We start from the raw sequence: 22,888 nt of genomic DNA on the forward strand, positions 1-22,888 counted from the left end.
CTCTAATTTTTCTGATGTTTTCTTCAGGTCCTTAACTTCTCTCTTATATTTTTTTTTATTAAGATTTGTTTAGTTCTGAAAGTGGTACATTAAGGTCCTCTTATATTATAATTCTGTAATATATTTCTCCCTCCATTTAATTAAATCTTCCTTTAAATGTTTAGATGGTATCCTATAAGAAGTAATAATAAGCTTTGATATTAGTTCACTATCTAGGAGCTTTTCAGCATGATCTAGCTGTCCTTATTATCTCCTTTTGCTATCTATATTTTACATGTAATGCTATCTGAAATCATGATTATTTATATTCCTTTTTTAAATTTAGCTGAAGGATAATGGATTTTGCAAAATCCTCATTTTAACTCTGAGTGATTCTTTGTGTTTAAATGTTTCCTTTCTGCTCCTTTCTTCCTTTCTTTCTGCAGTTGGGGTTAAGTGACTTGTCCAGGGTCACACACAGCTAGCAAGTGTTAAGTGTCTGACACCATATTTAAACTCAGGACCTCCTAACTATAAGGCTGGTACTCTATCCACTGAGCCATGTAACTACCTCCACGTTTAAATATTTCTTATAAATGACATTATCTGAGTCAGTTTTCAAATCTGTTCTGCTATTGTCTTTCATTCTATCATGATTTTATTCCATTCACATTCATGATTATGATTGTTAAATATATACTTTTCTTCATCCTGTCCTTTTGTACTTTTTCTTCTCTTTGTTTCCACTTCTCACCCCCTTACAAATAAAAAGATGTTAAAAGAGAGGGAGTTTGTTCAAAATATGTGATCTATAAATATAACTGTTTGTCCTCTTACCACCTTAGGACTTTACTCTTCTTTCTTTTCCTTTTAGTCCCCCTTTCATATTTTTTTCTCTGACATTTAGTTTGTTTTTCTTATGACTATTCCCTTACCTATCCTGTCTTTCTTCTTCAAATACCATTTCCCATATCTTGGCTTTGTCCCCCTTCTATTTTATTTTTAAGTTTAATATATTTCAATATCAAAATCTCAATGTGTCTGCATGTGGGTGTATATAATTGGATTCAAACTTTACCTGGTTTAGATGAAAGTGTAGTTCATGGGATACCCATTCCTTCTTCATCTTCTTCTGTGATTATATGTTCTTCATTTTATTTATCTCTTTAATGCTATAGTGATTTACTTCTCTTTCCTCTTCTTCCATTCTTCCCTAATATAATCCCCTATCCTTCCCATTTTTGTCTTTGGTCTAAGGAGACCAGGAAAATAGGAGAAAATCACGCACAGGCCCCGTGTCTTTTTTTTTTTTTTTTTTTTTTTGCTGTGGCAATTGAGATTAAGTGACTTGCCCAGGGTCACACAGCCAGTTAGTGTTAAGTGTCTGAGACCAGATTTGAACTCAGGTCCTCCTGACTTCAGGGCTGGTGCTCTATCCACTGCACCACCTAGCTGCCCCTAGTTATTTTAACTTTAAAGATGTTAAGATTCTGAGAAGACTTTTGTCCCCTTTAACATGCAAACAGTTCAATCCTACCCATTCCTTTAACAATTAAACAAACATGTGGAACTTTCTATCTTTCTTTTGGTGTCTATGTTTACATTTTAAATTATCTTTTCTCTTCTGGTGTTTTCATCAAGGATGTTTAGAAATCTATATTTCCTTGGAGTATTATTCTTAATTTTATTAGATATGTTATCCTTGATTATGTGTCTTTATCTTTTGCCTTTTGGAATCTAAGTTCTCCTCTCCTTTAAAGTGGAAGATAGATCTAATCTGGTGCATTTTCTATTACAAAAAGAGCTGCTATAAGTGTTTTGTATATATGCATCCTTTTTTAACTTAAAAAAATTAAGTAAACTTACTTCCTTTAAGTGTATAGATGTTATCCTATTAGACATATATATTAAGTATTTAAATAAACTTACTATCTATGGTGCTGTTCAGCATGATGTAGTTTTCCTAGCTATTTATTTATTTTACTGTCTATATTTACATGTAACCTTAACTGAAATCATGATTGTTTACATTCTGTTTTTGAGCTTAGGTGAAGTATAATAGATTTTGCTCAAGCCCTTTATTTTAATTCTTTGTGTTTATGTTTCTTGTAAACAACATATTGTCTAAGTCAGTTTTCATCTCTTCTCTACTATCCATTCTATCACGAGGAGCTACAGTCTAGTAAACTATCTGGGCAAATGGACTTAAATGAGGTTGAAGATAACGGACAGTCCTCAAACAAACCTATTATAATTAGAGGGATGTTGACCCTAAGCATGTGACCTTGGCAGAATGGACAGATGAGAACAATTTGTTCCAGTGGCCATGAAGGAAGCTAAAACAGGTAAAGCACTTGGCTATTGGTCTGACATTGAAGACATCAGGGTCATTCACTGCATTCTGGATCATCACCATCATCTTCACTTTTTTTTCCTGCCATTGGACTTTGATGACTCTAGAAGAGAGAGACTGATGACTTTGTGCAACTCTGTCTTACTTAAATCTAATTCACAAGAGTCAAGATGCCATCTGTAATATCATTGGTCCTCTTCAAAAATAAATGATGATTGAATTCATCATTTCTTAGCACAATAGTATTCCACTGCAATCATATACCACAGCTAAACCCCAGTTGATGGGCATTCCAGTTCTTTGCCACCACAAAGAGAGCCGTAAAAACATTTTAGAACATTATAGGTTCTTTTCCTTTTTCCCTGATCATTTTTGAAAATAGACCTAGAAAATAGGGGTATTTCTGGGTCAAAAGGTATATAGGCAGTTTAATAACTATTTGGACATTCTAGTTTTCCCAGCAGTTATTAGAAAATATAGAGTGCTTTCTGTCACAGTTTTTGAGAATAATTTGCAAAATATGGATACAAATATCCTTTAAAAGTGTGAAAGAATGCTCCTTTGAATTCATTAGCAACAGGAGTTTTTTTTTTTTCTTTGTAGTTCCTTTACAGCTAGATCCATTTCCTTTTCTGAGATTGACTTATTTAAGATTTTTCTTTAATTTTCCTGTAGTTTGGGTATTTTACACTGTTGAAGGTATGCCCTAGTTTCTTTTGTGTTCTGAGTTATATGAGCACATAATGTGTTCTGATGATTCTTTCTTTTTCTTCTGTTTTTACTTTTTTCATTTGCTATTTTATTTATTTGATTTTCTACTCTTTAATCAGATTCGGGGTTTGTAAGTTTTATTAGCTTTTTTTTAAAGAACCAGATTTTAGTTTTATAATTTCCATGGATTTTTTTGTTCCCAATGTATTTTTCTCTTTTGTACTTATTTTAGGTATGTTTATTTATTGGCATTCTAATTTTTTAATGCATATTCAGTTAATTAATTTTCTCTTTTTCTGTAAACTATAAATAGTTATTAATTTTCTTGTGATTTATTATTTAATCCAATTATTATTTAGTATTTTATTGTTAAATCTCTATTTAAGTCTATATCTTTTGTTTGTGGGTCCTGAACCAATAACTAGTTTTACAGTGTTATAGTTGATAAAGCATGTTTTTACAAGTTATACTTTTTTTTACATTTGTTTATAATGTTTCCAAGCTCTAGCAGATGGTCATTTTTGGGTAAAGCTCCATGTGGAACTGAGAAATATATATATATTTTGCTGTCCCTTTTAGATACTATACATCTTTTAACTCTATTTTCTTCCCCTATTTGTTCATTTCCATATTTTCCCTTTCTTTTTGTTAGACTTATCCAAAATCTAGAGAGGGATATTGAAGCTGCTTGTGACTGTTATGTTAATACCTCTTCTTATATATAGCTCATAGAATATTTCCTTTTTGAATTTGGATGCTAAAGTATTTGACTAAGGTAAGTTTATTACTATTGTAATATTGATTGGTTATCAGTGGTTCCTTTCAATATGATATAGTTTCAATATGATATATTCCCCTTTATTTTTTGAATGTTTTTTTCTTTGACAGATAACATGATTGCAACTATTGCTTTTTGGGATTCATTCAGTGCAAAGTAAATATTTTTTCCATCCCTTCAGTTTTATTTTTGTTTTTCAAATGTGTTTCTTATAAGCAACAGATCATAAGATTTTATTTTCTTATCTAATTTGTCAAATTTTTGTTTTTATCAAATTGTTTAATTAATTCACATTTAAAGTTGAATTAGATTTATATTTTTCTCCAGTTGTCTCTAATATTGTTTTCCCCCAAAATTATTTTCCCTCTCTTCTTTTATAAACACAGGCTTCTGCTCTAAATAGACTTCCTCCAGTTACTTTACCTTAATCTTTTAAAAAAGTTCTGTTCCTACTGGCTCTCTTCGCTCTTCATTCCTTCTTTTCCTTTACTGTCCTTTCCCTTTGGAGTTTTGCTTATTTCCTTTTTTCTTTCCTGCATTTATTATTTTTTTTCTTTCCTGTCATATAATTCTCTTCCCTTACCATGTTTTTTCTTCTCTGTCAATTCCCTCATCTTCTTTTTACTTTCAGCTTGTCCTGTTCATTCATTTTTGAACTTTTAATTTTTTGTACTCTTTTCCAAAATAAGATTTCTCTCACCGTTTTCATTATTAAACTTCTTTTTCTAGTACTCTAGACCTTCATTCCCTAATGACTAGTGACTCCTGTACTTATCTGGTTTCTTTTATTTCTCTGTATTCCTCTTGAAATCAAAAATTTTAAGATATCCATTTTAGGTTCTGTCCTCAATGTGCTTTCTGCCCCTTGTAGAGCTTGTACATCAGTTTCCTTTTTCCCAATAAGAGTATCAATTGCTGCAAGAGTTAGAAAGATCACTGGCCCATGATTAGGCTTCTTTTCTACCATATCCCTGATTATGCAGACTGCTACTGATCTATGTTCTTCCTTGCTTACTGTGTCTCCCCATATACCTTTTAATCATACCTTTTATCTGTTCCATTCCTCCAAGTATCTGTTGCCTTTAGGAGTTCTACACCCCTTTCTCCTGAAGTAGGATGGGTAGACTTTTCAAACTTTCCAAATCTCCCAGACTCAGCGTAAGATTTTAATTTCCCTTCATCCATAGGAGAATGGAATTCTCTCCCCCTTCTTTTTTTGTCTTTTGCCCTTTCTGCCCCTTTTCTTGCCTCCTCAACCACTCCTTTGTTTGGCTTTTCTCTTTCTGACACTACAAAAGTCACCTTCCCATCATTGCTAGTCCTTGACCATATCATACCAAATATTCTCCTCTATCCCTTTTTCTTCCCTTCCCCCTTTTCATGTACTCCCTCATGTTGTAATGTAGTCCCACAAAACCCCCAAACTCAAAACATTGATTCACCTGTAGGCAAGGTACCAGGTTCTATACATAATGCTCCTGTCCCACCTTTTCCCAGTTTCATTTGCCTTCATACCTGTCTCCTTATGTACATTTAGAAAGAAGTCTTTAATTGTTCTCTCTAAGGCTTAATGGAGTACTGCACTCCCCATCTCCTTCTTACATCCATCCAATATCCTGTCCTGATGTCCTATTCTCTCCTTGTGTCCTTAGTTCCCATCGAGAGCAATTTAGAGCTTTTCATTGCTGGTATTATGGGGTTGGGACTCTATCTACCTAGTCTTCCATTCCCTCACGCAGCTTTACTGCCAGTAATATGGGGGTGCTAAGTGTCTGTTCAGACTTTTTCATTTTTTTTTCCACTTCTTTTGGATTCTGAGTTTCCTAAACCATGAAGACAGAAAAAAGTGTTTAATTTTTGTTGTATTATTGTCTGTTTTGATTTGTGATTTCTTGGGATTGGAGAAAATGTCCAGTCCTTTATCTTGCAGCTCAGTTGTCTTATAAATGTGAATGGATTCCTTACAAGGTTAATTGTTTTAGAAGAAGCTTCTAATAGTAAAATGAGGAAAATTTATTAAAAACATGAAAAATCACAGGAGAAGTTGAGTTTTATGGAGTATGGGGTTTTGATCCTTATTTAAATTTATCCATAGAATAGATTGGATAGCACAGTTTAAAGGCATCCCAATCTCAGATTCCATTGTTTCATCTTAACTTTCCCCTAAAGTCCTCTTTTTCTCATCTTGGGTTTTCTTCCTCTCCCCTCTAGGGGAGTAGCTGGGACAAGGATCAGGCAAGATAATAAACCATTGATTTCATTAATGGGAAATCCCTACTGGAGAAACCATTATTCTTTGCTAGTTGGACATTTTTATATTAAAATTCTAAAGATTAGAGAAATATCCTACCAATGTTTTATGTATCTCTAGGCCTTCTTGATCATACTTTCGCCATTGTGAAGGGCTCATGATCTCTTGATGGCAAGCTGGTTATTTTAGTAAAAGGTTTCACTATTGGTCACTAACCTTTAGGCTTTGCAGCTTTTATGGGAACAGATTGAAAAAATTAGGATCATCATCCTTGGTGTCAAAGGATTATCAAAGCTAAAATGGTTCCTAGTAACTATACAAATCTAACATATCCTTCAAAGCTCTCAAACTATTTCTCTCTTATGTTCTTGCTTCGTAGTGCATCCTAGCTTGCACTGTCCACCTTTAGCCTGGGTGACCTTCTCATGCACTGGGTTTGTAGTGTCTCACTAGGTTTCTCTCACTCAGTTCTTTCATGCTTGCAATCTGAACCTTTATTTAAGTTGTTGCAAATTCTTGATTCAATCTCTCTCCTCTTTACTGCACAAAATCCTCTTTAAATCACAACTTGTGGCTGTCAGTTCTAGGAAACTTTTCCTTAGTATTTCTACAAAAATTCCAATAACTTTTATAATTATAACATAATTGTAATTCTATTCATGTCACTTTCTTGCTTCTCTATTTTGTCTCTCCTATAAGATGGTAAACTTCTGGGTATATTCTTAAGCCTGAGTCTGAACATGGCACTCCCTGCCTCAAAAAGCCTACTAATTATTCCTATTATGTCTACGATAAGATATAAACTTCTCTCGAGTACCAGAAATACTTCACAGTCCAGTTCCACATGTCTGTTCTAGCTTATTTCTTTGAATTCCCATTCAGGCACTCTAGGTTCCCTTCTCAGGGGCTTCATCTCTGCAAGTTGCTCAGTGATTTCTTAAGACCTTGCCTTTTCTCTACCAAACTGATGTCCACCTTGGTTTAAAAAGGCCAGGATCTCCCGCTGCATTCAGGGCTTTCCTTTGTCATGCTGATCTGAATCTGGCCCCTGGACTCAGATGGTTTCAGAGGAGAGACCGGTGACTTTGCCTCCTCACTTAAATCCCACTGACTTGCATGTTGTAACATCACTTCTGTTTTGTTCTGGTCTTCTGTAAGAGCAAAGAACACAAAACCATTTGGTATTGGCTAAGAAATAGACTAGTTGATCATTGGAATAGGTTAGGTTCAAAGGACAAAATGATCAATAACTTTAATAATCTAGTGTTTGACAAACCCAACGACCCCAGCTTTTGGGATAAGAACTCAATGTTTGACAAAAATTGCTGGGAAAATTGGAAATTAACATGGCAGAAACTAGGCATTGACCCATACTTAACACCGTACACCAAAATCAGGTCAAAATGGGTTCATGACTTAGGCATAAAGAATCAGATTATAAATAAATTAGAGAAACATAGGATAGTTTACCTCTCAGACCTGTGGAAGAGGAATGCATTTATGTCCAAAGAACTAGATAGAGATCATTATTGATCACAAAGTAGAAAACTTTGATTATATCAAATTGAAAAGTTTTTGTACAAATAAAACTAATGCAGATAAGATTAGAAGGGAAACAATAAACTGGGAAAACGTTTTTACAGTCAAAGGTTCTGATAAAGGCCTCATTTCCAAAATATATAGAGAATTGACTCTAATTTATAAGAAATCAAGCCATTCTCCAATTGATAAATGGTCAAAGGATATGAACAGACAATTCTCAGAGGAAGAAGTTGAAACTATTTCTAGCCATATGAAAAAATGCTCCAAGTCATTATTAATCAGAGAAATGCAAATTAAGACAACTTTGAGATACTACTACACACCTGTCAGATTGGCTAGAATGACAGGGAAAGATAATGCAGAATGTTGGAGGGGATGTGGGAAAACAGGGACACTGATACATTGTTGGTGGAGTTGTGAATACATCCAGCCATTCTGGAGATAGATTTGGAACTATGCTCAAAGAGTTATCAAACTGTGCATACCCTTTGACCCAATAGCGTTACTACTGGGCTTATATCTCAAAGAGATCTTAAAGAAGGGAAAGGGATTTTTATGTGCAAGAATATTTGTGGCAGCCCTCTTTGTGGTGGCCAGAAACTGGAAACTGAGTAGATGCCCATCAATTGGAAAATGGTTGGGCAAATTATGGTATATGAATATTATGGAATATTATTGTTCGTAAGAAATGATCAACAGGATGATTTCAGAAAGGCCTGGAGAGACTTACATGAACTGATGCTGAGTGAAATGAGCAGGACCAGGAAATTGTTGTATATTTCAACAACGATACTATATGATGATCAATTCTGATGGATGTGGCCATTTTGAGTAATGAGATGAACTAAATCAGTTCCAATAGAGCAGTAATGAACTGAACCAGCTACACCCAGGGAAAGAACTCTGGGAGATGACTATGAACAACTACATGGAATTCCCAATCCTTCTATTTCTGTCCACCTGCATTTTTGATTTCCTTCTCAGGCTAATGGTACACTATTTCAAAGCCCAATTCTTTTTGTACAGCAAAATAACTGTATGGACATGTATACATATGTTGTATTTAATTTATGCTTTAACATATGTAACATGTATTGGTCAACCTGCCATGGTGGGGGGGAGGAAGGAAGGGAAAAATTGGAACAAAAGGTTTGGCAATTGTCAATGTTGTAAAATGACCCATGCTTATATCTGGTAAATAAAAACTATTACATTTTAAAAAAACAAAGGGTACTGTCCCTGACCCAGTTCTGCCCAGGTGGGAATGAACTTGCCCGCTTCAGCCACTTGTTTTCTCACTTTCTTAAAGCTCAGCTCAAGGACCACCTGCTACTGGAGTCTCTTCCTGATCCCGTCTCTCTCTTAACGCCTCATACCGTGAAATCACCGTGTTACATTGTGCTAACACTGTAACTGACACACCCTGACTAGGATCCTGAGAAGGTCCCTTATCCCCTCAGCCCTGGGCAGCAGCTGTGGAAGATTATAGGCTATAGAGGGGCTGCCCAGCTATATTGGTACAGAGAGTTTCTTCTCCTGGGAGCTCTGTACTAATGAAATCGATCCCTTATTTGTATTACTCCTAGAATATAAGTTCCTTGAAAGCAGGGATTAGTGCATTTGTGTTCCCACTTCTCAATGCCTGGTGCCTGGCATAGAGAAGGCCCTTAATAAATGCTGAATAAATTCATGTATGAGTGAGTGGAGGGTATGTCTACTCTTTTAGCCTATTCTTCAGGTTATGGGTATAATACCTGAATGGGTCATATAAAGCTTTTCATGATAGACCTCTCCTTTTTCAAAGGTTTCCCAGCATCTCCTACGTCCCCTGATGGGCATGAGTCTGGTACTGCAATGCCAGGTGAGAGAGCTGGCTTCTTTGCTTCGACTGAAGGATGCGGAAATCCAAGACTACCAGGAGAATGGAGCCGTCCCGAGCCGAGGTGAGAGGGGACATGTTGGTTTTAGGAGGGTGAGGGTCACAAGAAAGAGGGAGGAAAAACCATTTAAAGTTAAGAATTGGCATTGGCCCGATTGTATTAGGTTATCCATAGGGAAGAGAGAGGAATACTGGGGAATGAGTAGAAATTAGAAATTAGATGCTGGGTCAGAAAGTTCTCCTCTTGTCCTGCCTGGACACTAGCACGAAAAGCCTTTGGAAGAATGTCAGTAATCACACAGCTTTGGCCTAGGATATCACAAGATTTGGGTGTTAGGAAGCTTAGTCTCTAAATCTCTCACCCTAAGAGAAAAGGAGATGCTACAAAAAGTGCTCTCTTAAATATCATTCAGGGGAATGAACCACTGATTCTTTTTTCCAGGACATCTCTTATTCATCCCTTCTCTCTTTTTCTACTGCTGCCACTTTTATTTAGATCCACATTACCACATTCCAGGACCATGACAGTCACTTTCTAAAAAATGTTTTCTACTTTAACTCTCTTCCAATCCATGCTTTATACCACTGCCAGAGTAATTTTGTTAGGATTGGTTCATTCTTCTGCTAAAAAAAAAATCTTCAGTGATTCCTATTGTTTAGGAAGTCCAAACTTCTTTGTCTGACATTCAGGACCTTGTGCAATGCTACTACACCTTGCTTTTCTAGACATATTTCATACTCTCCCCCTCTTGCCAAACCAGTCTATTCCTTGTCTTCCTTACATTTTTTATTTCTCTTGATTCCTTTCCCTTTTACTCCCAAATGTTTTTGCTTATTCTGTTTCTTGTGCTTGGAATATTCTCCTTCACTTCTTCACTTGGGTTTCTACATGCACTTTAAAGCCTGATTCAAATGCTTCCTCCATCAAGCCTGCTTCTTCTGACAATGATTTTTCCCCCTTAGACCACATAAGGCATTTGTCTTGTACATGTCTGATGCATTTCTCATGTAATAGCTAACATATCTAATAGGCAGACTGAAGCTCGGGGGAACAACTAGGGGCAGATAGATCCTTGGATCTGAGAGTCATCTGCATAGGATTAAAGTTACACACATAGGAGCTGATGAGGTTACTGAGAAAGAGAATATATAAAAGGAGAAGAGACCTGGGACAGAATCTTGGGGAACCACCCATAAGGGCACTTGATGTGGAGGTTGATCCAAAAAAAGGCTGAGAATACAGAGAAGGTGGGAAGATGGGAGAGTAAGAGTGAGTGGAACCAAGAGAGAGTAATGTCGTGAAAACCTAGAAAAGAAGAATATCCCGAAGAGGATGATCAGCAGGCTCAAGTGTGACAGGTTAAGAAGAATTAGGTTGGAACAAAGACCATCACATGGGGTGGCTAAGAGATGATTGGTATCTTTGGATAGAATGGTATCCATTGAGTAATTAGGTCAAAATCCAGATTGCCAAGGGTTGAGGAAGTCAGGCAAAAGTTACATGTTCCAGGAGAGGGGATGATGGATGGATGCGGTCTCTTGGGGAAGATCGGAGGAGGGGTGAGGGAGGGCACACGTAGAGGGGCTGGCCTTGGCCCAGAGAACAACTACTTCTTTGTCAGATGCTGGGAGAAGGGAGTGAGTGCGAGGTAATGTCGACTTGTTTAGAGAGGAATGGAGCAGGAGCACAGTGTTGAATGACCTTAATGTTTTCTGCAAATTCAGAGGGGGTGTTCTTAGATGATGGTGGGGGTGAGGCGAGGGATGTGGAGACATTGGGAGGGAAGAAGGGATTTGGAGTAACACCTGTGGAGCATGAGATACTCAGTTAAGAATACATGGTCTGCCTTGCTGCAGGACACAGGTGAGGCTGCATAGCATGGATTGTAATGAATCCAGTCCTAATGGTTCGGGTTCATTTTGACTCATTTTTTGATTCAATTATTTGAATCAATAATCCATTACCAGGGTTTGTTAAGTGAAGAAGGGTGGGATAGCACAAGGACGTAAAAGATTCTGGAGCCACTAGGGTTACCTCAAGGTTTGTAAACTTTATCCTCATAACAACCCTGAGAGGTAGACACTTTTACTTAAAAAAATCAAGGCATAAAGAGGTGAGATTACTTTTCTAGGGTCACATGTGTCTAAAGGCAGATGTGGCCTTAGTTTAGTTAGTCAGATAGCTCACATGTGTGCCAGCCACTACCAAAAATGGCCAGGCAGCTCCCAGTCTAATGGGAAGAGGCAGCAGGTAAACTGTGTGCAAACAAGAGGTGCACAGGGCAGGTTGGTAGAGAGGAGACACCAAACTTAAGAAGGACTGGGATCCTTCAGCTGAAATCTGAAGGAAGCCAGGAGTGAAGATGAGGGTCATGAGTCAATGAAAAGGCTCAGGGAACATATAGTGTCATGTTTGAGGAAGAGTTGGGGGGTATGGGAAGAGGAAAAAATAAGAAAACTGGAAAAATAAGATAGGTTTTGAAAAACTGAGAACTAAACAGAGGATTTCATATTTGATCCCAGGGACATGGAGGAGTCACTGGAATTTATTGAGGAGATGGTGATATCAGCAGATCTCTACATTATAGCATGATCAGTTTGACAATCACATTAAGGATAAGTTGGAGTGGGAAGAGATTTGAGGTAGAGAGATGGAGCACAAGACTATGTTAGTCTGAGTGTGAAGTGAAGAGAGTCTGCACCAGAGTTGTTGTGGTATCCAAGGAGAGAAAGTTGCAAATCCAAGAGATGCTAAATTCAGCTAAAATTAACAGACCTTAATATTGCATTGGGTATGGGGAAATTAGGGTTCTGAATCAAGAAAACCTGAGTTCTAGTCTAGCATCAGACATTTACTAGCTGTGTGACCTAGACCAGCTACTTAATGCTGCTTGCCTCAGTTTCCTTATTGTAAAATGGGAATAATGATAGCAGTTATCTCGAAGGGGTGTTGTGAAACTCATCAATTTTGACTCTTAAGAGAGAATAACCTAATCATTCAGTTGGTTATAGAAATTTATCTAACCCTTTAAAAAGTAGGAAGAGAAAAGAAAAGGGACAGGATAGAAGGCATAGAAAAAACACTAGAGAAAAAGGAAAGAGAAGGAAGGACGGGTTGATAGAAAACAAGATAGTGGATAGAATGGATTAAAAAATACTTCAAAGATAAGGGGGAAGGGTGATAGGAGATAAGGTAGTGGGTGGGATGGGAAAAAAACACAGGGTGGAAAGAGAGACAAAACTATATACAGGGAAGAAAATAGGACAGAGGGAATTACAGAACTAGTAATCATAACTGTGAATGTGAATGGGATGAACTCTCCCATAAAATAGAAGCAAAGAACAAGAGTGGATTAAAAAACAGAATTCTACAATATGTTGTTTATAAGAAACACATTTGACACAGAGAGACATACAGAGTAAAGGCAAAAGGCTGGAACAGAATTTATTTTTTAAATTTTTTTTATTATTATAGCTTTTTATTTACATGATATATGCATGGGTAATTTTTCAGCATTGACAATTGCAAAACCTTTTGTTACAATTTTTTCCCTCCTTCCCTCTACCCCCTCCCCCAGATGGCAGGTTGACCAATACATATTATATATATATAAAGTATATGTTAAATACAATATATGTATACAAGTCCATACAGTTATTTTACAGTACAAAAAGAATTGGACTTTGAAATAGTGTACAATTAGCCTGTGAAAGAAATAAAAAATGCAGGCAGACAAAAATAAGGGGATTGGGAATTCTATGTAGTGGTTCATAGTCATCTCCCAGAGTTCTTTCGCTGGTTCAGTTCATTACTGCTCTATTGGAACTGATTTGGTTCATCTCATTGTTGAAGAGAGACTCGTTCATCAGAATTGATCATCATATAATATTGTTGTTGAAGTATATAATGATCTCCTGGTCCTTCTCATTTCACTCAGCATCAGTTCATGTAAGTCTCTCCAGGTCTTTCTGAAATCATCAGGTGCTTCCTGAAATCATTATTATGATTCTGAAATCATTTCTTACAGAACAATAATATTCCATAACATTCATATACCATAATTTATCCAACCATTCTCCAATTGATGGGCATCTACTCACTTTCCAATTTCTGGCCACTACAAAGAGGGCTGCTACAAACATTTTTGTACATGTAGGTCTCTTTCCCTTCTTTAAAATCTCTTTGGGATATAAGCCCAGTAGTAGCACTGCTGGATTAAAGGGTATTCATGGTTTGATAACTTTTTGGGCATAGTTCCAAATTGCTCTCCAGAATGGCTGGATGTATTCACAATTTCACCAATAATGTATCAGTGTCCCTGTTTTCCCACATCCCCTCCAACATTCAGCATTATCTTTCCCTGTCATTCTAGCCAATCTAACAGGTGTGTAGTGGTATCTCAGAGTTGTCTTAATGTGCATTTCTCTGATTTAATAATGACTTGGAGCATCTTTTCATATGGCTAGAAATAGTTTAATTTCTTCGCTGAGAATTGTCTTGGAACAGAATTTATTATGCTTCAGCTGAAGTAAAAAAAAAAAAGCAGGGGTAGCAATTCTGATCTCAGATAGGAAAGTACATTTTGATAAATGGTACTGTAAATAATGAAATAATAATGATACTCAATGTGTATGCACCAAGTGATAGAGCAGGCAAATTCCTAGAGAAGATTTTAAGCCAGTTCCAATAGCCAAACTGTCCTAGTGGAGAATTCTCAATCTTCCCTTCTCAGAATCAGACAAATCTAACGAGAGGAACTGGGGAGGTTAATAGAAACCTAGATATGATAGACCTCTGGAGAAAATTTCCTCTGGGAAAGAAAGGCAGTACTTAGTACCTTTTTCTTGGCAGTACATGGCACTTCTACAAAAATTGATCATGTATTAGGGCATAAAAACCTCACAATCAAATGCAGAAGATAAATGTTTTCTTTTCAGACCACAGTGAGTGCAATAAAAATTATATTCAATAAAGGGAAGGGTTTAGGACAAAAGATAATGAGTTCGATTTTTTTTTCCTCCCCTGAGGCTGGGGTTAAGTGACTTGCCCAGGGTTACACAGCTAGGAAGTGTTAAGTGTCTGAGACCAGATTTGAACTCGGGTCCTCCCTCCTCCGGTGCTTTATCCACTGTGCCACCTAGCTGCCCCAATGAGTTCAATTTTACACATTTTGAGTTTAAGATATCTATGAGACTTTTAGTTCAAGATGTTTAATAGGCATTTGGGGATAATAGACTGGAGGTCAGTAGAGAGTTTAGTACTAGATAAATAGATCTGAGAGTCACTTCCATAGAGATGGCAATTGAATCTATGGGAGTTGATCAAGTTGTATATAGGGAGGAGAGAAGAGAGCCTGGGATAGAGCCCTGGTGTTTTCTCATGGTTAATGTGAGATGGATGAAGACCCAGGAAAGGAGCTGGAAAAGGAAATTTAAAAAAGAGAAAGAAGAACCAGGAGAGAACAGTTTCACAAATACCTGTATCAAGTATGGATGGAGTATTAAAAATATTAGAGCCATCCACAATGTTAAAAGTACAGAGATCAAGAAGGAAAAGAGTGGAATAAAGGCTGTTGCATTTGCCAATTAAGAGATCATTAGTGACTTTGGAGAGAGCAATTTTGTTCAAATAATGAGGTCAGAAGCTACATTGTAAGAAGTTAAGAAAAGAGTAAGAGGAAAGGAAGTGGAGACACTTATTGTGGATGACCTCAAAAGGATGTTTAACTTCAAAAGGATGGAGGAATATAGGAGGATAACTAGTGGGGATGGATGAATAAAGGATTCTTTGAAGTTGGAGAAGACATGGGCATGGGCAATAGGGAAGGAGCTAGTAAATAGAGAGGTTGAAGATTAGTAGGAGAATGGGGATGATAGAAGGGGCAGCTTTTGGAGAAAACAGTATGGAATGGGATTATTTGTATACATAGAAGCTTTTGTTTTTGGAAGGAAAAGGGCCACCTCTTTATATGAAATTTTAACAGAAAAGCTTCTGATTAATGTAAGGTGAGGATCAGGGGAGAAGGGAAAGTTCTTGACAAAATTTTTTTTCAGTAAAATATAAGGCAAGGTTCTCATCTGATTAGTTGGGGGAGGAGGAGCTGGGAGAGCTTTAAGGAAGGATGAAAGGGTGGGACAGTGAATTGATTTAGGTAGGTATAAAAGGATTTCCTGGCTACTTTGAAGGCCTAGTTAATAAGCTCATGGAATTTTAATTTAGAGTAGATCAAATTAGCATGGTTTTGTGAGTTTTCTTCAGTTTCTTTTAGCATGATAGAGGGAGCAAAGGCAATGATTGGTGGGAGTAATACAAGGATAGAGTTTGGCAGAGCAAACTCTGATAGAATAACGGGGTAAGAGGCAAAATAGGAGTTTGCTTCACCAAATAATCAGAATAGGGAAGGGAAGAGAATGTATCAATTTAGACAGTGATGGTGTCCTGGACATGGAGATGAGATCTTTTTGACTCCAGATCTAGGATTCTATTACACTTTAATACTACAGTGGAACTGACCAACTGGTTAACTGTCGGATACAGGTTGTGAAGGGAAGCAATGAACTGAGAAAGTACTGATGGATGGAGGGAATGGAAATCTTGATGAAGGCAAAGAACGGGTGTAAGACAGATGACACAAAGAGGAGAGCTGACAAAAAAGTTTTAAAAAGTAAGATAGAGTCTTCTTGGTTGTGATGATAATATTGCTTAATTGTTAAACTACATTAGGTATTTTTCAAAGGTTTAATTCTATTATATAATGAGCTCCTAATAAATTATTGATTAAATGAATGAACTAGTAATCCTAGACAAGGCTGGATCTGCTCTTTGCTGTTCAAGTATAGATCCTCAGACTCATTTCTTTTTTCCTTCTTTTCTGGTTACAGATCGATTGAAGACAGAGCTATTTGATGAAAATGCTTTCCTAGAGCGGGTCATGACAGAGGTAGAGTTCCTCCATTTCCTTACTTCTCAATTAGCTTCTGTTTCCTAAGTCTACCCTGGTCACTGATTAGGGACCATGATTTTCTGATACTTTTAAGCTTCAAAGCCTGTAAGAATCAATGAACTTTTTTTCTGGGAAAAAAAAAAATCACCCACAAAAAAACTGGTTTAGTTTGACAAATATAGGTGGTAAGTGACAATATGCTTTTAGTTTTTTAATTTTTCAATATTCATAATAAACTAATTTATGAGAAACTAGTAAATACAAACAAACTAGTCTTTGAATCCCCTAAAACTATTTATCAGGGGTTCAGAAAATTAAAGCACTCCAACAAAGATGTTGACCCATATGGTACTGAAAAAAACATTTATTTTTCACATAGTGATTCACAATCTTATCATTAGCATGGTGATAAGAATACAGTTTATCGTGTATTATTTAGTAGCTGTTCTAGGTGATAGGCCCTAGGAATGTCCTTAGTTAGGATTTCTGAGCAGTGGCTATGGCTACAATGTTTTCCTCTCTCCAATGCTGGAGGTTCAGCTGGTTTGGATCAGAGCAGCTTTAAAGACAGGTGATTCACATGTCAGGGATCTCTTGTTGAATGGTTTTGCTGAGCCAGAATAGAGCTAAGTGTTTACAGAATTCATAGGAGCTCTGGCAACATCCATCTGGTCCTTTCAAACTTTACACTTGACCCTGTTATTGGTACAGTTCATGCCATAGATGTGGGAAATCCTTATTAGGCCAGTGCCAGCATAAAATAATTCAGCTCTATGAATTCCAATCTTTTCCAATCCAAGAAGCATTTATTCAGTGCTTACTCTGCTGGGTGCTGGGAATATAAGACAATAGTTCCTACCCTCAAGAAGTTTACTTTGTACTGGAGGATGATATGCTCTGTGTATACATGACAATTTGGGGAGGATGCCAAGAACTGTCATAGTGTTTATCCCAGACTCTGCCCTCAAAGCACCATGCAGATGAAGTGTGGGGCATACTACGTAGGTCACAAAAAGCTTCCCACATCGGAGGTCAAACTTTTTCTTTTTCTTGCTGAGGTGATTGGGGTTAAGTAATCTGCCCAGGGCCACACAGCCAGGAAGTATTAAGTGTCTGAGGCTAGATTTGAACTCTGGTCCTCCTGAATTGGAGGCTGGTGCTCTATCCACTGCGCCACCCAGCTGCCCCAGGGAGGGGGAACTTATGATGAGCTATTGGAATAGTCCAGCTAATAGATGGCTGGTTGTTGTCCTTGGATCGGTACTTGATGGTTGTTGTACCTGAAACACTCCAGGTAACAGGTAATGTTACCTAGATTAGAACCTAGATTAGCATGGTGCTCCAGGGCAAGACTGGCCAGCTAAGGGGGAGAAATGCCCAGGTGGCATTCCCCCACTGATGAAATGGAAAACTAGTATGCTACAAGCGGCATAATGTGTGGGATGAGTATTGGGAGTCACAGACCAGCTAATGAATCTTCTCAATGTACAAGGAGGTGTGTGTAAAAAAGGGTTTAAAAAATCTTTCCCACTGTTATCACTACATGTTGAATCCCTTCTTTTCTTGTGTTTTTCCACTTGTTATATTATACAGTAAGTACTTCCAACAAGTAGTCCTTTATTTTCTAATTTGTATTGTCTGCATAGACTTGTTTAACACTTATATACCACTGTTATACACACACACAATATTGTCTTATTCATTGTCACATGAGTGTATTTCTTATCACCTGGCATTGCCTCAGTCAAACTGAGACCGTTAAAGACCTTAGCTTAAAAAGGTCAAGTTCTCCCATTGTATCTGGAGCCATCTCCAGTTGTACCAGTCAATCTCTGGTCACTGGACCCCAGTGGTGCCAGAGGGGAAAGTGAGGCAGGTGATCTTGCATAACCCTCCCTTCCTTAAATCCAATTCACTAGCATGTCAGGCATCCCCTCCCTGTTGTCATAGTCCTCTTGGAGAAGAAAGAACAAACAATAACAATGATAAAATTCTCTCCCACAGGCACTGGGTTTACACTTTGTAGCATATAATGCCTTTCATGGTACAAGAAAGATGGCAAGTACTCAATAAAAACTCCTTGTTCTGTTGTGGTTTTTTCCCCTACCTTCCCTTCTTGAAGCATGATGCTTCTCCCTGTCCTGTGTCCGTGTTGTAGGAATAAAGAGAAAAGGCCTATGGAATCCATGGACTTATTTGGAGAAAGGAATATCCACCCTTCTGAGTTATTTATGCAATACAGCTATTTCAAATCCATAGAATATTAGCATTCAGAGGGGCCATAGATCATTTAATCTAGCCTCCCCTCATGTTACAAATGGGAAACTGAGACCCAGAGGTAGGAACTGATTGTATGACACTATCTGAACTTAAACCCCCTCACTCCTAATTTCTAATCAAGTGCGCTCTTCATTGTACCCCACTGGTTCTTGAATATTTGTGAAGACTCTGTGGGAGGGAGCCTCTGGTGAACCCTCATGGTCTCTTAGGATACCTTGTTGTGTTTCTGGTGTGGGACATTTGCTACTTGAACTGGAAGGTTTCTCTGAGCAGTTGTGGGCCCATCATGACCACCAAATTCTTGCAGCTCCTGCAAACAGGACACAGTGAGGTCGGGGGGTCACCCAGGGCTAAGCTGGGAGGATGTGCCATTAAAATAAGCAACGCTGAATAGGAAGATAAATAAACTGTGGACAGAGAGCTCTAAATGAAGGATCGGGGGGCCAGGGCTGACGTCAGAGGGCTGGGGGGTCAGTAGCTGGGGTCTGTGTTTCCTGAAGGGAATAGAGTTTGGCAGAGGGCCAGAAAGATGATGTTCGAGGGATTATAGGGTGGGTAGCCTTTGGTGGAAGTGACCCAGGGACTTGTGCAGAACTTGAGAGTCTAAATAGGGCTAAGTTTGGAGCAATAATAAATCTTGGATTTGAAATCCATTTTACCTTTACAAATGACAAAAATCTTTTCTCTTTCCTTGCTTGGACTTCATTTGGTGATTGCCCTTTCCTCTCTTGCCTGGGATCTTTCATTTCTCATTCTCATCCCTGGTCCCCAAGAAGACCAACCTATAAAGAACCTGCTCAGAAGAAGTCTGGCAGCTGAGATTCAAGAGGAAAACAAAAGAGACAAGGGTTGGATAGATCAAAGCTCCCCTTGGGGGATGTTTCTCCCTATAGGAGACTAGGAGCTAGCTTCAGGATTGGGAATGAGACTAAAAAGTTAGGGATGGCTAGTGTCCCGAGAAAGACCATTTCTGTACAGGAGCTTTGTGCCCAAGGGAGCCGGGCTAGAAGAATGACAGAATGCCCTCCTAGCCATGTCCCTCACGGTCCTTCCCATCCCTTGGCCCTCTCTGTGCATCCTCCTTCCCATCTGGTTGCCATCAGGCTGTGTGGCTCCTGGCGGGTTCTTTATTTATTTATCCCAGCATAATGGGGTGAGGAGGGAGCTGGCCCAGGCTTGGCATTCCGGGGCCATGCCACAGAGCCACAGGCGGTTTGCATGGGTGTGTGAGTCACTAGGGCCGCATGCTGCTCAAACCAGACGTGGCCAGGCTCAAAATAGAGCTCCGCCCTCTGCAGCTGGCTGCCCCTGGCCAAGGACCAGCCCTCAGCACTGGCACTTGGGCAGCTTCATGAAGTGGGTTCCTCCAGGGTGGGGGTCCTGGCGGAGTTATTGCCTGCCATCTCCCTGGCCCCAAGGGGTTCAATATAGTTGGCTGCTCCCCATTACAGCAGTGTTTCACCCGAGCCCAGATCATGATGGGTCTGGTCGAAGTCCACAGAATTTACCTTCCAAAAAGAAACCCAATCTCATTTATTGCAATTTGGGGTCAACCCCTTTCTTCTCCTTTGGACACCTGGTCATGTCCACTCTAGGGCCAACATCATTAAGGTCCTGCAGCTGATGTTTATGAGGTCTTGGACATGTTTGTCATTTGCCTTCGGCCTTTCTGTGTTGTTACTGCTTCAGTAACGAACTTCAGTCTTGGGGGAGAGGTGTTAGCCCCACTCAGAGGTAAGCACAGGGTGTTAAAATGAATCTTGATAAGCCTTTCCTTTCAGTTCTGTGAGTGCCATGGTTGGTGAAGAGGAGCCCATTAGTGATACTGTACTCTAGTACTCTCTTCCCTAAATTAGGGCTATTTTAAAGCAGATATTGTCTTGTATCAGTGAAACCTTCAATTTGATTTTCTTTATACGTATATTGTCATTACTATTCCCTTAGGTCTGGCCACTGCGTTGTCTTTAGTTTTCACTTGAGGTGTCTTTAAAATCAATTGATCATTTCTTACAATTTCTTTTTTTATCAATGCATAGATACTTTATGACAACTGCCTACACCAATCCCTTCAGAAATTACAGTTTAATTTGTTGTTAACAAAAAGGATCAGGGACATGTCTTTTACTTTTGGGAATGTGATATTAGTATTGACCATTGTATTTGACTGAAGTTGGGTGGCCTCTACATGCTGACTTCTGTGCATTGTTATAATTGTATATATTGCTTCCTTCATTGTCTTACTCCATACAATTAAAACTTCTCAGGTGTGCTCTGAATTCTTCACATTAGTCACACCTGACAGCACTATATTTCGTTACATTATGATGGCATGATTTATTCACTGATTCCCCGGTTGGGCACAAGTTTTATTCATTTATATATATTTTAATTTATATTCTTGATCTTTCTCCTGATCTTCTGTTTCATATTACCAATTGCGGCTGGACCCTCATCTTCATCTGGATAGCCTGTAGTCATCTCAAACTTAATGTGTTTGTTATATGCTTTTCCTCTGCCTTTTCTCCCAGATTTCCATCTTTCTTTTGAGGTTACCACTAGCTTTCCATGAACTTTCCAAAGTCCATAAGCATCAGTGTCATTCTATCTTACTCTTTTCCCAACCCCTCCCTTGACATTGCCAACAAATTGTCAAGCCTTGTCAATTTTCCCCCTAAAATGGCTCTGCCATCCTTTTCTTTTCAGTTATATGACCATCACTTTAGTTTAGGCCTTCATCCTCCCCTCCCTTAATTGTTGCAGTGGCCTCCTAATTGCTTTCCTTGCATTCACTTTTTCTTTTATCTATACTATCTTTCTCACTTCTGAAGCCCAAATTTGATTCTATAACTCCATGGCTTAATAATCAGCACTGGCTCCCTGTTATCTCCAGAGTAAATGCAAATTCCTTAGCCTGCTTTTTAATAAATAAAATAAATATGAAAAATAAAACACATCTTATATTTATGTAAAATATATTATTTTATATAAGATAGATAATAGGTAATAAAAATATATGTATATAATATATTTTTGATGATCCAGCCAAACTGGCTTTCCCTCATGGCCTTCCTTCCCCTTTTCATGTATCTTTTTTTTTTTTTATGTGTTTCTCATTCTTAGAATTCCTTCCTTCCTTCTCTTTACCTCATAGAATCCCTTGCTTCTTTCAAGATGCAGCTCAAATCCCACCTTCTCCACTAAGCCCATGTTGTTCTCCCAGACTGTTAGTGTCCTTGCTTTCTTTTCTTCCTAGTTACCTTATATTTTATTTAGTATTTATTTACTTAGTATTTTCTTTAGCATTTATTTAGTATTTATCCCATATACATATAAAGTGCTCATAATGCATATGCAACCTTCTTTGGTTGAATTTAAGTTCCTCTATTGGGATGATTGTTTCCTTTTTCTCCTTGTATCCTCAATCCTGGCACAGAGCTGGGTATTTAATAAGTACTTTTTGACTTATGGAATGATTAAATGTGATATCATGGAAAGAGCCCAAAGGAGATCTTGATTCAAATTCTGCTTCTGAGCTGTGGGACTCTATGCATACAGATAATTAATCTCGCTGAGTTAGGATTTTTACAAAATAGAGGGGACTCCTGTAGCTGCTCCTGTCAATAGAGTTGTGGTGTCAATGATATATTTCTAAAGCCTTCCAGAATTTCTCCACCTCCTGGTTCTCTCACCCTGGTGATGTTTCTGCCCTGCATCCTTCTATTCTGATTAGTCTCTGACACAGCCCGCTATCTCTGAGGTGACCTGAACATATTTCTTTCAACTTTAGCTATCCTCCATCTTGGGAATTTTCCATCTCTTTTCCAGCCACCTTGTTCCTCCTTGGGTACCCTTCTCATATCTTCATTACCGCCCCCCCCCACATTTTTCGGGTCCCTTTTATTTATTGACTTCTTCCTTTAGAATGGAAGCTCCTTGAAAGTGGGGGACTATCTTTTTTGCTTGAATTTAAGTTTAAATTCACACAGTGACTGACAGTAACTTTTAAGGAAGTACTTAAATGCTCTTTTTATCTGTCTTTATAAATCTTATAGTACTATATAAATGTTAACTATTGTTACTTTGTGGACTGATATATTGGCATTTTTCTTGTGGAGATTAGATTTATTGTGGAGGGACCATCGCCAATATCAACAGATTATCTTTATTGAGC

General features: G+C 38.1%; 1 protein-coding gene across 3 annotated transcripts in view; it reads left to right on the top strand.

The window, feature by feature from the left end:
- Positions 1-22,888, top strand: part of NHEJ1 (non-homologous end joining factor 1) — a 111,397-nt gene that overhangs the window by 26,779 nt on the left and 61,730 nt on the right. For all 3 annotated transcript variants that reach the window (XM_074298717.1, XM_074298718.1, XM_074298719.1), the window contains exons 4-5: positions 9,419-9,557; positions 16,376-16,434. In XM_074298717.1, the coding sequence (XP_074154818.1) occupies positions 9,419-9,557; positions 16,376-16,434 (198 nt within the window). The remainder of the gene's footprint in view (positions 1-9,418; positions 9,558-16,375; positions 16,435-22,888) is intronic.

This window comes from Sminthopsis crassicaudata, chromosome 3 (genome assembly GCF_048593235.1).
Source record: "Sminthopsis crassicaudata isolate SCR6 chromosome 3, ASM4859323v1, whole genome shotgun sequence".
Classification (NCBI taxonomy): Eukaryota; Metazoa; Chordata; class Mammalia; order Dasyuromorphia; family Dasyuridae; genus Sminthopsis; species Sminthopsis crassicaudata.